The sequence below is a fragment of the Motacilla alba genome, chromosome 11, assembly GCF_015832195.1.
Source record: "Motacilla alba alba isolate MOTALB_02 chromosome 11, Motacilla_alba_V1.0_pri, whole genome shotgun sequence".
Taxonomy (NCBI): domain Eukaryota; kingdom Metazoa; phylum Chordata; class Aves; order Passeriformes; family Motacillidae; genus Motacilla; species Motacilla alba.
Genome location: NC_052026.1, coordinates 16,670,509 through 16,685,918, shown reverse-complemented (window position 1 = coordinate 16,685,918; position 15,410 = coordinate 16,670,509). Strand labels below are relative to the sequence as shown.

At 42.3% G+C, this 15,410-nt stretch overlaps 2 protein-coding genes across 7 annotated transcripts in view; one reads left to right on the top strand and one right to left on the bottom strand.

The window, feature by feature from the left end:
• Positions 1–1,418: 1,418 nt before the first annotated feature.
• SDR42E1 (short chain dehydrogenase/reductase family 42E, member 1) lies at positions 1,419–4,313 on the top strand. 3 transcript variants are annotated; one of them, XM_038147948.1, is made up of 3 exons: positions 1,460–1,667; positions 1,759–1,860; positions 3,121–4,313. In XM_038147948.1, exon 3 carries the CDS (start codon positions 3,207–3,209, stop codon positions 4,125–4,127), a length of 921 nt encoding a protein of 306 aa, XP_038003876.1. In that variant the 5' UTR covers positions 1,460–1,667; positions 1,759–1,860; positions 3,121–3,206; the 3' UTR covers positions 4,128–4,313. The 3 variants fall into 3 exon arrangements, with proteins under 3 accessions (XP_038003875.1, XP_038003876.1, XP_038003874.1); XM_038147946.1 differs by having other exon boundaries at positions 1,468–1,667; positions 3,116–4,313; XM_038147947.1 differs by lacking the exon at positions 1,759–1,860 and having other exon boundaries at positions 1,419–1,709; positions 3,116–4,313.
• Positions 4,314–8,639: 4,326 nt separating this feature from the next.
• The window catches only part of PLCG2 (phospholipase C gamma 2), a 55,170-nt gene continuing 48,399 nt past the window's right edge, over positions 8,640–15,410 (bottom strand). For 3 of the 4 annotated variants that reach the window (XM_038147943.1, XM_038147942.1, XM_038147941.1), the window contains exons 32-33: positions 11,954–12,138; positions 11,144–11,186 (exon numbers count right to left, since the gene is read on the bottom strand). In XM_038147943.1, coding sequence (XP_038003871.1) covers positions 11,144–11,186; positions 11,954–12,138 — 228 coding nt within the window. Of the gene's footprint in view, positions 11,187–11,953; positions 12,139–15,410 lie in introns of all 4 variants that reach the window. The other variant, XM_038147940.1, reaches the window with a different exon arrangement.

The window sequence follows — 15,410 nt, the reverse complement described above, 5'->3', positions numbered from 1 at the left end:
GGGCAGGGTCTCCCCACTGCCAAAAACATCTCAACCTCTGTACAGGGCCCAGCAGACTCCTGAGAATGTGCTCCATGGCTCAGAAATGCAGCAGGATGTGGGACAGCCACTTTGATCCGGAGAGATGCTGTGAGGGCACGGGTCTCCCAGACCTGGTGGGACATTCAAAGGCAGCTGTGGTACCTTCACAGCACCAGGGAATCACAGACTCACTAAGGCTGGAAAAGACCTACAGGATCATCAAGTCCAACCTTTGGCTCAACACCACCTCATCAACTAAACCACAGCACTGCCATGTCCAGTGATTTCTGGAACACCTCCAGGGCTGGTGACTCCGGCATTTCCCTGGGCAGCCCATTCCAATGCTTGACAACCCTTCCCATGAAGAAATTGTTCAGCAGCAAGTCCAGAAACTCACATGTCCCCCAAATTATCCAGAGTCAAGCCCCTCTTAAGTGTCCCAGACCTCTGCAGAGCTTCACACCCTGGGACGACACTGGCAGGGACCCCCTGAGGGAATCACAGGATGGTTTGGGTTGGAAGGGACCTTGAGGATCACGTAGTTCCAGCCCCCTGCCATGGGCAGGGACACCTTCCACTAGACCAGGCTGCTCCAAGGCCAGGGATGGGGCAGCCACAGCATCTCCGGGCAACCTGTGCCAGGGCCTCGCCACCCTCAGAGGGAAGAATTTCTTCCTAATATCTGATCTAACCCTACTCTTTCAGCCTGAAGCCATTCCCCCTTGTCCTGTCACTACATATATCGCAAACATCCTTCCTCTGAGTTCCCTTCAGCGACTGGAAGACCACAATTAGATCACCCTGGAGCCTTCTCTTTTCCAGGATGAACAATCTCAGTTCTCCCAGCCGAAGGCAGCTCTGCAGGTGGGGGTCTCACCTGAGCGGGGCAGAGGGGCAGAATCCTCCCCTTCCCTGCTGCCCACACGGGGGGATCAGAGCCGGGACACGGGGGGATCAGCCCGGTGAACGGGGGGATCATGGCCGGGGCACGGGGGGATCAGCCCGGTGAACGGGGAGATCAGGGCCGGGGCACGGGGGGATCAGCCCGGTGAACGGGGGGATCAGGGCCGGGGCACGGGGGGATCAGCCCGGTGAACGGGGGGATCAGGGCCGGGGCACGGGGGGATCAGCCCGGTGAACGGGCGGATCGGGGCCGGGGCAGGTCCAGCTCCCAGCCACCAACACCCCCGAGCTCTTCTCCCACGGCTGCCCCGACCCGGATCGATCCCGGGGGATACGGTACAAACACCGGGCCGGGACAGGCTCTGATTTCAGCACCGAGCCGCCAGCCCAGAGCGCCTCAGGCTGCGAGGTAGGGGGGGCAGCAGCACCACCGGCCCGGCACAGAAATGCACACGAGCACGGCTGCCGAGGCCAGCACAGGCCCAGGCCAGCACAGGCCCAGGTCCCCGCCGCCATCTCGGGGCGGCCCCCGCCCCGCCCGGCTCCATTTCCCGGGATCGGCACCGCCCCGGGAATCGGCAGCGCCGGGCCGGGCCGGCAGCGCCGCGGGTGCGGGGACGCGGGGCTGGCACGGCCCCACCGCAGCGTTCCCTCCCTCGGGAACAGCGTCCCTTTGGAGCCATCCCGGCGCTGAATCCTCCTGCTCCCCGGCGGCCGGGGAAGCGAAGGGCCGGAATTAAAGCGTGAGCGGGAGCAGTGAATAAGGACTGGAATGTGCGGCGATGGTAAAACGCGGACTGGTTTTTATGGGTGTATTTGCGGTGTGTTTTGTAGGTCAGTTCCAGCACACGGTGAGAAAGGAAAGAGGATGGAAGACGGAAACGCTGCCAAGGAAAGAGTCCTCATTACTGGAGGAGGGGGTTATTTTGGCTTCCGGTTAGTGCATTAAATAGTTATTACATACAGCTATAAATGTAAGAGGTTGCTGCTGGGGAGGCAGCAAAATCTATCTGTAAAATGGAGACCTGTGGGCCTGAGACACCTGATCCAGGTGTTCCCATCTTCTGGTTCAGCCGGGGTCTCCGTTTTAAACAACCTCAATTACTCTGTTTCCACAGCCTCAGTAATGCTGTTATCCGCTTTCCAAATGTCAGGCATCGGCTGCCTGGCAGATATTTACCTGTGTGCTCACCTCTGTAGAGGGGTGGGATCACCACCGTCAGCCCATTCAGAAGGACAAGCCTACACTTGTACACGCATTTTTCTTTTGACCTGCAAATAGTTACACGTGTGCTTAGCTCTGTAGGTTAACAACTCTAGCTGAATGCTCAAGAATATATTATTTTAATGAACAGTGATGGTCTAGGATTAGGGTTGTTAATAAAGTGCACATTTCAGTGAAATCCATTTTCCCATGCTGTAGCTTGCTCTGCAGGCCATGTAAAGAAAAAAATCCTATTTGAGCCCTAGACTATAACTGCTGACAGAGGGGAGAGAGAATATAAAGTAAATTTCAAGTCAGGGGAAAGAAAAAAAAATATCTCAGAAGATGCCTATCTGACTTCTGCTTGGCTTTTCGCTCCACTCTCATGCCCTTAAAGCACAACAGACATACAAAAATGTAGGAAAGCGGAAGAGAAACACCAGAGTTATTCTTTGTGTCAATACCTGTGACTTGGAGTAAACTGTAGACATGTAGCAAAGCATTCATAGCAGCTTAGAAGCATCTCTCCCACTCTTCCATAAATTTCGAACACAATGGTGAAGACCAACCTGTTGTTTTGCCAGAACTGGGAGGGCAAAAAAGCAGTAAGATAAAACAAGTAAAGCTTTTTTTAAAAAAAAATAATAATTGGCACTAACTGCACATCTGAAAATTGCTGCTGCTGATCTCAAGGGGACAGAACTTCAGTTATTTCTCTTCAGAATTTTCATTTACAGCAGTTCTGCCTATTTTTTCTTTTTTTTTTTTTTCCCCGAGTATTGATGGAATGTGAGAAATCAGTTCAGTACCTAAACTGAACTGAATCACAGCTGAATCTTCCCTATAGTGTGGGGCTGAGCATTTAAAAGACTCCCACCAGAAAAATAATCAGCATAAAAACAGTTAATAGTCTTCTCTCCCTTCCAGGTGAGATGTTTCGTGCACCATGGTGCTGTATCCTAACGTATGGTTTCTGTCATGTTTCAGTTTAGGTTGTGCCATATATCAAAAGGGAGTCGATGTGATCCTCTTTGATGTGGTGAAGCCCCTTCAAACCGTGCCAGAGGGAATAAAGTTCATGCAGGGGAATATCTGTTGCCTGTCTGAAGTGGAAGAAGCTCTCAGAGATGTAATCTGTGTATTCCACATCGCTTCCTATGGAATGTCTGGCAGGGAGCAGCTGAACCGAAAACTTATAGAAGACGTTAACGTGAAAGGAACTGAAAATGTCATCCAGGCCTGCAAGAGCAAGGGAGTGTCGAGCCTGGTTTATACAAGTACCTACAACGTGATATTTGGAGGCCAGATTATAGAAAATGGGGACGAGACTCTGCCTTACCTACCTCTGCACCTTCACCCTGATCACTACTCCCGAACGAAATCTTTAGCTGAAATGAAGGTGCTGGAGGCAAATGGTGCTGAGCTGGGAAATGGGAGAGGTGTCCTGAGGACCTGTGCTCTCCGGCCAGCAGGGATCTACGGGCCTGGGGAGCAGAGGCACCTGCCAAGAATAGTCAGCTACATTGAAAGGGGACTGTTTAAATTTGTGTATGGAGACCCTCTGAGTCTGGTAGAGTTTGTACACGTGGACAACCTGGTCCAGGCTCATGTCCTTGCCTCCGAGGCCCTCAGAGCCAGCAAGCAGCACATTGCTGCAGGCCAGGCCTATTTTATTTCCGATGGCAGGCCTGTAAATAACTTTGAATTTTTCCGACCACTAGTGGAAGGTTTGGGTTACAAGTTCCCAACCCGGCGCCTTCCCCTCTCCCTGGTCTATTTTTTTGCATTCCTCACTGAAATAGTTCATTTTCTTGTGGGGCGCGTTTATAACTTCCAGCCCCTCCTCACTCGCACGGAGGTGTACAAGACTGGTGTCACACACTACTTCAGCATGGAGAAGGCCAAGAAGGAGCTGGGCTATGAGCCCCAGCAGTACAGCCTGGATGAAGTGGTGGAGTGGTTTAGATCCCAGGGATGTGGACCAAAGCCAAGAAATTAAACCATGATGCACCTGGTTAGGGATGGAGGACTGCTTGTGCTGCTGATTGCTGTGCTGGTCTCCTGGCTTCCATCTGCAGAGACATTTTCACTCTGAAAGATGAAATGCTGAGGACAGAATTTAGTTATGTTCTCTTCTTACTCTTGGTTTTGACAGACAGGTAATAAAAGATCTTTTTTAAAAATACATATTTGTGTGGTTGAGGTAAATAACAGCTTTATCCCCAAGGAACGGAACTGCTGAGTAAAAAGGTGCCATTTTTTATATATTCATTCTCTTCAAAGTAAAATTGATCAGATCACTAACAAGATGAAGCTCAGTATTACTGCAAACAGTATTTTATTCTCAGGTACAACAGCACAATACAGTGAATGGAACAAACGTCCTTAGGCTGACTCTTCCTCCCTGATGGGATTATACTCCTGATCCCTGCCCTTTATTCTTAAAGAGTTTGTGTTACATGATCCAGAGGAGAATAAACTTACTCCTTGATCGCATTCCAAACCCCAGTTCTGCTTCCCAGCTTGGATGTATATATGCCTAACCAAGATTAACTGATCAACTTCTAGACAATAAATAAATGAGGTTTTTACATGCATACATTCTGGTATGCTTTCCTGAGTTAACTCTGATATCTAATGACATTTCTGGAAAATGCACCATGCTTAATCTAAATTACAGCAAAGTGCTTGAAGCACCACAGATTTGTAGATTTTTCTAACAGTAAAATATGCCTGTTTAAAATGAATGAGCCAGCTGAAGTGCATTCATAAATAAAACCTATGATTTTTTCCAGCATTATTGAATGGTTAAACAAATAATTCATCAAAGACATTTGGTGAGTGATTGCATTCACGTTCCACTATTTATAAAACACTTTTAGCCTTTAATAATATTTCTTTAACACCTGACACCATCTGAATAGAATTTCAGCTTTGTGATAGGAAGATAAACACTTGCTACAAGGAAACTCATAATTTTGTGGAATTTTAAGATTAGAAGATAAGACTAAAAATACAGGTCACAGCTGTCCCATGCAATTCCATCTGTCAATCTAATACATAAACTGAGAAACTTTACCTCAAATTTTAAACACACAGTTGTTTTCCCTTAACTCAGAGCATTGCAGCTTCTGTACCCCTTGATAAAAGCAGAATCCTTCAAGAATTTAAAACTTCTCTTTAAACTTTAGTCTTTCCATTTTAATGGCTGAAGCTACACCGATCTTAAATTAATAGTAACTTCCAGATAATTCTGTTCAACTCTGCTGCAACTGAAATGGGGAAGTCATGAATAAGAAGCAGAGCAGTTTCATTGCACTGTTAAGGGATTCTCAGAAAACAAGAGGCCTAAAGAGAGGAACCAAGCTACAAGTCCACAGCCACCCCTGCTTAGAAGATGCAGATTTTTACAGCTCATGGTGACTAAAGACAGCATTATTTTTTGACTGTTCTCTTCCTGATAAGTTTACCATAAGGAAAAGAAAAGAAAAACAGCCCACACTATTGATAACTTTTTGCATTTTTATCTTCAAATCTGACTTTTCTCCCTCATTCCCCTACCAGTAAGTACACCATGAAAGAAACTAAATTTAATACTTAGCTTGAGGGACAGCTCAAGAGAGAGCTCACTTTTTTTTCCCCTCTCTAATAGCAAATAAGCTGTTTCTGTAGTAGGAGTGTTGCAGTCTCTTATAAAGAGCTTATGTGTCTCCAACTGAGTGCTGATGGCACAAGGGCCACTCTCCAGGAGTCATTAATATACAACATCATCTGCAAAAAGAAGAAATCTTCTTTTTAATAAAACAGAAAAAAGACATCCATGACCTCATGAAAGCACTGGGCCGATGCTCTCTTTCCAACAGCTCTGTTTTTTCAAGTGGAAACCACTTTGTTCTTTTCCCCTTTAAGTTCTCTGGCTTTGACACAATGTTATCAGAAATAGATTACAAAATTCTAATGCCAGCAGAAGACAAAACCAAAATGTAGAAGAAATTGCAAAAGCCTGTTGCACAGAAACAGCATCAGTATTTCATGGCAAGTCTTCTAAAAAAAATGGTTTTAACATAGGGAACTGAACTCCTGTGCCCCAGAGGAATTTTCTCTGCTCTTTGTAATCTTTTAGCAAAACTCAGCTACTGCTATTTATAATTATGTCAACGGTGGGGTTAGTGAAAATCATCTATGGAAGGGTTCTTAAGCCATGAATCCTAAATCCACACTGTCAATACCAGCTGAGGTTCAGGCCCTGGTCAGCTTTTGAGGTACAGCAGCAGCAGCAGCAGCTCCTGACAAGACAAAAATAGCCCAACAAAGCCCCAAATACCAGAAGTCCTGCAGGAGCTGAGCTCAACACGTGAAGCTTTTCATCTGCCTGCAGTCAAGGCCAGAACTCTCTGATAACAGAGCAGGAGGAATTGTTTTGTCCTAAGGGCCCAAGAGTGTGCTCCAGCACACGGGATTAATGTGGGGACACACCCCAGAGCCATCATCAGTGCACTGATTAATTCCCCATCAATTAGCTCCATCTATTAAAAAAACTAAATTCCTGACCACAGCAGAGGTGAAGGATACACTTACTCTTTCCAAAAGGAAAACAGGCAGTCTGTGGCTTAAGGAGATCCTCTAAAATTGTTTGAAAATTCCAGCCCTGTAAAGACAGTCACAGCTGCTCTATTTTCAGTATTTTACAACGAGAATTTTCTCTTCTTTTTCCTGGTTTTTTTTTTGTCATTACTCCTCATGCATGAATAGCTGGGTGAATTAGGGTAATTAATTCAAGTGTTGTGTCTCTTCACAAGTTTTCATCTTACCTGTTTTCCTGAAGCTGAATTACCAGAAATGCACCTAAGAATTGGAAGAGCAGAATGAAAATACAGCTCAGATTCAATTTTTCCTAGTCCTCAAAATTACTGAACGATTGAGAGGTGCCTCACTATAAATAATGATGCTGATGTTCAAAGTGAATAGTTTAACAAAACTTTGTCAGCTACTTAACCTCAGACACAGCATTTCAAGGTACAAATTTGCAAGATATACATGATAACTTATACTTCTCATGTCTATTTAAATATATTTATTTTAGATGCTTAATCAAACCAGATTTTTCTAGGCCCTTTTCCTACAGGACATAACCAAAATGTCCCTTTGTTTCTATTTATTACTGATTTCCACATACTACCCAAATTACAGTGGCATATGTAATAATTTACCATGTGCTCTTCAGAGAAAAGGGTCCTGAAGGCTGATAATTTACACTTATTGTAAAGAATCTGGGGATTAAACTGTAATTCAGGAGTACAGAAGTGTTGGGGGAACTACTGCTTTACTTTAGTCAAGCTCACAATTCCCTGTTTTGCTGGAGTAACAGCTAGAAATGCAGACTAGCAATGAATTCAACTGCTTTTAATTTAATTTAAATTCTTTTAAAACAAATAGCTGAGCATGTTTATAAATACTGTTACAGATCAGAAGAAAAATTCATCTCTGAACTGATTCTGAAAGTTAATTTTCATTATATTAAACTTCTATTTCTCATGCTTTAAAGGGAATTTCAGTCTGGAACAAAGCCAGCTAGTTGGACTGCAGTTAAAAAAGCTGACACATGACTGTAGCAGACCTCAACCACTGCACTTCAGCTTCCACACCACACTCAGATTTTCCCAATAGGTTTGGAGAATTCAAAGATAATGGCTGGTACCCAGCTCACACCTTCTCCAAGGTTAAAGAACTGCAAAACTAACAAAATGCTTTCAACAGAGAAATATATAGATCTGTTGGGGTGGAAAAAAAGTGGCAATACAGGCAACAACAAAACACCTAAACGTAGTAATGTTGTGGACTCCAGAACTTATGCACACCAGTACTCCCTAAGTTTGGCTGATTTATTGATCTTCCAGAAGAATTAGGCTGCAGACATGTCATATGGATTCATGTTCTATAAGCATGTAATTCTGATCAAAAGATGAGAAAAAATCTGTTCCCAAGACTCCCAACAATTTAAAAAATCACCCCATAAAGGCAGAGTGCATTCACCCAGCAGCAGTTCTCCCTGTGCAGCCTCACAGGCAGAAAGTGTCCTGATGAAATTTTTTTGTAAACATCAATATTACTGTTCTTCCAAATTACCACAAATGTAATCTTTGCCTTGCTCAGATTTTATTGTTCAAGCTCATACAAATCTGGTTCTCACTAGAGCTGGAGTTTGTATCTGCCTCTCAGAAAAAGGTTGGTTTGGAGTCACAAGTTAAACTCGATCTTTGACCTTTTCCTTCTGCCTCGTGTGTTTGGAGCCTGAGAAGTGCAATGATAACCATGTCTACTGAAACAATCTTTAAGTCAGATCATCTTAAAAACACAGAAACGCCCTTCTTCCAACCTCTAGCAGAGCACACCATACCACACCAGGAGATCACTTCTCAGTAAGAACTCTGCTTCAAATGACTGGCAAAAGTCATGAAATTCAACGAGCAATGCTTAAACAAAGAAGCACCAAGTATCATTCACATCAATGTGAGATATCAACAATTATTTATTAAAATAAGTTATTTCAATGATTTAAAACAGTTTCTATAAGAATATAACAATTTAACAATTGTTAACTTCAAAAATTTATAAATGTTTTCCCTCTTGGGTTAAAAAAAAAAATTAGCACACACATTCAAACCTACTTTCATACTCAAACAGCTGCAACTGTGATAGAGTTGCTACAGAGTCTGCCCCAAGGAAGAACTGAAAGGTGAGGTCTTGGAGATAAAACACAGAATGCAAGAACCAAGAGAAGAGTTAGAAAATAGCCTTGCCCACCACTTGCAAGAAAGCAAGGAGTCACTGCAGTATTTTCATTCTGCACACAGTGTAACAGCATATTCTGGGGAAAAGTTTTACTGTAAACCAAAATGCATTTGCATAAATACTGATGGAGTGCCTCTTATAACCCCTGACACTATGCATGAGTGGAGAATGTGCACAGCATTTTTCAAAGGACTACAAAATGAGCTAATTCTTAAATATTTGCACCAGAGCAGCACGAGGGACTCGCTCCTCTGTCCATCACACAGTGGCTGTGCTGTGTCAGAAATACACACACCAGTGGAGGAAGCCAGGACAAATGGACATTTTGGTTGGGTCTGCTTTAGAACTGAGCTTAAAAAAAATTCTGACCGGCAGAACAATCCACACCTGGATAACGAAGACAAAACCAGCTCTATACAGCAGTCTAAGTTACAGCTCCACCTCCCAAATCCACAGCTGATGTGATTTTTTTTTGTTGTTTGAGCAGGGCTTACACCCATCTAATTCTTGAACAGGTCAATCACAGCTGGGTCCTGAAGAGATTTCAGGAAGGAGGATGAAAAGCAGAAAATTTCCTTTAACTTTTCCTGGTTTTCAGTTGGGTGATTAGTAATTAATTTCTTTATAATAAAAAATTTACAGAAGCCACCCCATTGTGGGATACACTATTATAACACTTTTATCTCTGAGACAAGACTGTCTTTACAGAATAGCTAAAACCTGAAGGGGGTTCCTCAAACCATCATCTGTGCATGCACAATGGCATCAATTAAGCACCTCTTGAAACAACAGAACTCGCAGCGTGGGGAACAAGAGAAATTGAAAATTGCTGAGGCAGCTGCATCAGGCCATGAATCCCAAATCTGTGCAAGTCCTCTGTGATCAGAAGTGCAGCTCTGTGGAAGCAGCATTTTATGCCTCAGGCAGTCACTCCGAAAACTAAACTCATCTGCACACATTTGGACATTGAAATTGGGAATATAGATAGCAAAACTCATCCCACGCAGCGATAAGACAGCCAGGAATTTGATGGTAACAATACAGCACTAGCACAAAGGACCAACACATACACAAATGATGACAACTGCTGTTAAATATTCCATCGAAAGCCTTTAGTTCTACTCTGGTAGGAAAACACACTTGCTAATCCAACAAGTATTCTCGTCTGCAGCTTCATGTTCTTGATTTGATTAAAGGCACCAGAAGGATGTACCTCTATATTTGTGCACACTATCATTCTTGGATTAGTTACATTTTGGGAAAACAGTCTACATTTACAGAACACTATCATTTGACTATCGTATACGTAGGATTGCAAGATTAAAAATTGACAGTTCATTTAAAAATTCATTTCTAAGCACATTAGCAGCTGAAAGGATTTGCAGAAATGATACTGTACAAAAGTAAGTGCTCCTCAGAATTTTAAATACCTTCCCTTTCTGCAAACAAACAGATATCTCTTACTGCATATCTTAAAACTTTTCCTTCCAGTGCCTCAAGGCTGTGAACAGAAGTTCACAGGGGCTATGAATAGAGGTTCACACATTGCTCCTTTCTTGAACCTTTAAAGAGAGTTCAACAGGAAAAACACAACTACAGTAACAGAGGGTATTTGCTTTCAACAAAATTAATATTATCTTGTTCTTGAAAATGTAACAGAAAATTTTACTAAGAGACAATAGCTGCCCAAAATATTTTATACAGTATCAGCAGCACAATCTGCTGTCTTGAGGCCTGTAACATACATGACGTGACAAGGCTGGTGTAGAAGTGCTTTTACAGCATTTAATAAATTAAAAACTCACTACTAGTTAATCTTGAGGAGCCAGGTTGTTAAAGTGGTGTGATTCCATGCATGCAAATTGTTCTGACTGTCTTATCTGTGACACTGTGCCTGTGTACACACATGCAGGAGAGGATTTGCAGTTCAGGTATTGATAAGGAGAAGTGAGGTCCATCCAACTACACATCCTCAAGTTTTAAAAATCTCCAATACACAGAAGTTCTGGCCTGCACAGAGGGTATGCTTTGTACAGAATATAAATTATTAGGCATTAAAACAGTTTTTCTTAGAAGAAAAATTATAAAGGAAATCCATATTTCCTCTTCCTTCTCTTCTTCCAGTCATTTTGTCTGATGAGAGCGTCACTGAGTAGGATGACCAGGATAAATTCATCTCTTCCTGAATTGCACCATAAAGCACACATCAAAGAATGATGGGCTCTAAGAGTAGAATTTGCTGTTACTGACTTTCTTCTCCTTTAATCTTAAGGAAAAAGAAAAGGAAAAAGTCAAGCCTAATAGGAATTTCTCAGAGGAAAACAGTCTACCAAATTCAATGTACTTGGATGCCAGTGGCAAGTAATGTATTAGCAATGAGCACTGCAATTTTTCCCTCAATAAATGGGAGTAAACAAGTGATTCACACAGCTGTTCAGCACACACAAAAAAGAGCAAGAATATTTAAAGCCTTGAGATCTACTCAAAACTTCCTCTTGGTACACGAAGCCTTGCTCTACCTCCCTCACACCCAACCCAAAGGAGAAGGAACCTTCCCCTAAGCACTGGATAATGCACTGACACTGAACTGACAATGCTGTGCTGTTACAACTCAATACTGGTTTTATCTTTTGTGGTTTGTGTATCTGTTCCCAGATATCTCATATGTGCATGTCATTTCCAGGGACATAACTCTGATAGTGTAGCAAGAGTGAAGAGGTTTATTTATTTGTCTGTATATACTTCCAGGCTTTCCTCCCAGAGAGCAGCAGAGAGGGATATAAAACCTGACAGGATTACAAGTGTCACTGTGATCACTGCGACTGAGACTCCACTGCACACATTCCTCAGCTTCTGCTGGCCTCTAGCGGCTTGAGGCCCAGCCTGGCTTCTCTACAGCCCTGCCTCATTCCAGATGAGCTCATTCTACCCTCACCACTCTTTAGATGCTCCCTTTGATATATCTGAGGTTTCTTTACCATAAATCCTGTCTAGACAGAGCTGCCTTGGAAGGGAGAATGATCATCAACCCACCTGCGGTTGCAAGTCTCTTGATAAATCTGTAGTTTGTGCTCATTGACGTTGAATTCTTTCAGAATAGCATCCCTGTTGGGATTCCTCAGGTTCATGTGGCTGTCGTAGAGGAACAGTTGGGTATTCAGCTCCTCCTGGCGCTTCCGAAGTTGCCGACAGGAGGAATAAAGCTCTTCTTCACTTTCCTTCAAAGGAACATTGGAAATCAAGGTGATTTTGTAAAACGCGTTCCCAAAACGACACACAACCAGCAGAGTTTGGGGGATGAGTTTGTTTTCCTAACTCCATTTTAAAACTGCACAGAACATTTCATAAAATTAGTTTGATAGGATGTTTCTGGAAACAAATTAACTTAGTAAACACTAAAAAAAACTCCTCAGCCCCACAGTAAGACCAGCCATACCCTCTGACAGGAGCTCAGGGACATTCTAGCACAGATCACAAAATTTGTGTATCTAAGCACTTCTATTGGAATATTTTTCCCTAATAGACCATGCTAGTCTGTTGAGGAAAGAACAGAAAATAGTGTATCATGATGGCTTGTCAGATAAAAATATATTTTTAAAATGTTTAGGTTTTGGCTCTTCCATCATAGTTGTGTGTCATGTGACAAAGTGACAATCCTAGGGATTTTCTATTTAAATGTAGACTAAAGGTCAAAATACTGACTGTTAAATACAACCCCAAACAGCAGCAAGTACTGAGATGTACCAAGAAAGAAGGGCAGATCCTGTATTTCTATGTAACTATGGCAATTCAGTACTTGCAAAGGAACTGAGTAGGTCTGAGTTTCTATTGTGGCCCACAGAAGGAGGTCTCAAAATATTCCACAACCATAAGCAATCATCATGACTCCCTTTAGGACTTCAAATTATTTTAATACTTCAAAACTTTGGATGCAAAAGCTGCCTCTTTATAGAGTTACTAGTGGGGAACAGAACTGGCAGGACTGAAGTCTTAATTTTCACATCAGCAGCAAAACAAGATACTCCTTCTACAAGAGATGACATGCAATCAATAAATGTAATAAATCCAAACATTTTCAGAGGCAGCATACTAATAAGAATGCCTCTTTCTGCATTCAGTCCAGATCTAGGAAAATTGATAGCTTAGCAACATACCCAAGGGGTTTCAGTTACAGCAACAAGATCCTTTCCTAAACCCTTTTTCCTCCTGAAACATTCCTATGCAGGCATGGGTTGGAGTAACTGAAACAGCCTCGCTGCTATACTGCTGATTAAGACTTAAAGAGTAAATTATTTAATTTTTGTTTGCGAAGGGGTAGGAAATTTTGTATTCCCAAATCACAAAAGAAATGCAGATTGCTAATTACCAATTTGCAGGTGTAATCATCAAGATGTATATGTACCACTGTTAGTTCTTGTAATTAAATGTATCCACAAAGATACAGCTTAAACTGCATTTTAAGATGTCCAGTTCAATCTTTAAGTCAAGAACATATACACCATTAAGGCTGACTGAAGTCAAAAAAAGCTGAAGAAATACATGCACCTTCTGAAGGAAGTAAATCAATTTTCAAGCAAATAAGACATGCCTTGAAGTGCAACAACCACCTCAGTATACTATGACTCCTACAATATCAAAAAAATGTTTAAGTTGTACAGGAACTTCTAAGGCCCCACATAATAATTCACAAATGTGTATGTTTATGGCTACAATGCTTTCACTTTACTATTCCTGATAAACTCCACAGCCATCTGTAATTTCTCATTACAATTTTGTATTTCTTCTCCAAGCACATGCAGATGGGCTCTGTATATAAACAGGCCTGTTATTAAATGTCATTATTTTATGGAAGGCCATCACTTTTTTAAAAGAAGCAGAGGAACAGAGGCAGCCTTGATCTTTTCTGATGCTTCTTGAATGACCTGGCAAAAGTTCTAGAGTTGACAACTGTGATGAGTCTGGGTTTGTTGCAGGCTGCCAAACAAAAGGAAGTTTTTGGAAGTTGTCCTGCACTGCATTGCCACCAGGCATTGTTAAAACACCGAGCTGAGCTGCATCTTCATTTGGCTTAACAAGCAGAAGGGGTTTCTAGAGTGTGAAATGTGCTACTGTCAAAGGAGTCAGTGCTGACAGATTGGGGGACAGACTGCTGCTATGAACAACATTAGAGAGCTGCTCCTGCCCCAGGCAATAATGATCTGGATTCCTGAAGAGAAACCACGGCAGGAGGGATTTGCAATGTATCCACAAGTGATGTCTGTGCTCAGCATTAGGCAATGGTGACTTTGTCAGCTTTCTCTAAGGGAGCAAGCCCAGAACCAGCAGTTTACCAGGCCTCCCCTATGAGACTTGAGTCCATGAAATATGAACAATTTAAATATTATCTTGAAAGGATACAGGGCTCCTCTTCACACACACACATCCCTGGTCTCAGCTTCTAATCTTCTCCTGCTCTCAGAACCCTTGGCTGGCCCACAGGAGGAACTCAGAGAAACCTGCCACAGCTTTCAAACACTGTCATTTTATATCAGGTGTTATAAGGTGGCTTCATAAAAACTTCCACAAAGGATGTCTGAAAAAGGCTTCCACTCCTTTGGGAAGAACAATGTGACTGAATTCAGAAATTTCCAGCTCAGTGTATGCAACTGCAGGTACAAATCCCTCCAGAGACATAATGACTTAGAGTTCATAGAAGCTGATGTTTCAATCAGGAAAATAATGTCACTAGTGTGAAGTGCAGCGTGGGCCTGAATGGTTTGACAGACTAAAAATAAGAACTTGAATTTTTTTTTCTCTGAATCAGAAGGGTGCTGGAAAGCACCCTGAAATAGCCACTTCCCAGAAGCATCTTTAAACTTTCATCATATCACAAGTGTATTTAAATTATGTAATAAATTATTGAGAAAGAGTCTGAGAAATATCCTACAAATCAACATATACAGCAGCACCCTTGGAACACCAACAAATACTGTTCACAGATCAGCTGCTTTAATGCCTGGATTCATGAGCATCATTATTTTTCCCCTATGTGTTTTAAAATACTACTATTTCAAGTAGGTGTTTAGAGAGGCTTAAAAGAAGGAGATTAGCAGTTTTTAAGAACCAGCTATGTCCTCTACTTGATGGGTTGTTTATTTTAATGAAATACTGGGAGAAATTACTATCTTCTATTGCTGAAGTGATTTCTTTTTATGTAAGACCTTTAAAAAAAAAAGATTAATCTATGAAGCCAAAGCTGATTTTAGCTAGCTTTGCATGGCATCAGTCAGTTAACAAGGAAAGACAACGACCATGCTGTTACAGCAAAAACTATTGGAGGTAATGAGGCTTTGTTTGTGTGTTATTTCTTTTAACAACCATGTAATCTGTCCACCCAGAGGGAGAGTAACTCAATTTGTGCTATTTGTCTTCCCCAGTACCTGCAGAAGAAATGCCTGACAACAGCACATCAGACATAGAACAGAAAACTGAATCCTCAGTTCCTGGTTCC

Excerpts from the sequence above, each read along its gene's own strand:
- SDR42E1 (XM_038147946.1), top strand. The coding sequence starts at position 1,793 with ATGGAAGACGGAAACGCTGCCAAGGAAAGAGTCCTCATTACTGGAGGA. Across the intron at positions 1,861-3,115 it reads GGGGGTTATTTTGGCTTCCG|TTTAGGTTGTGCCATATATC; the intron begins GTTAGTGCATTA and ends GTCATGTTTCAG.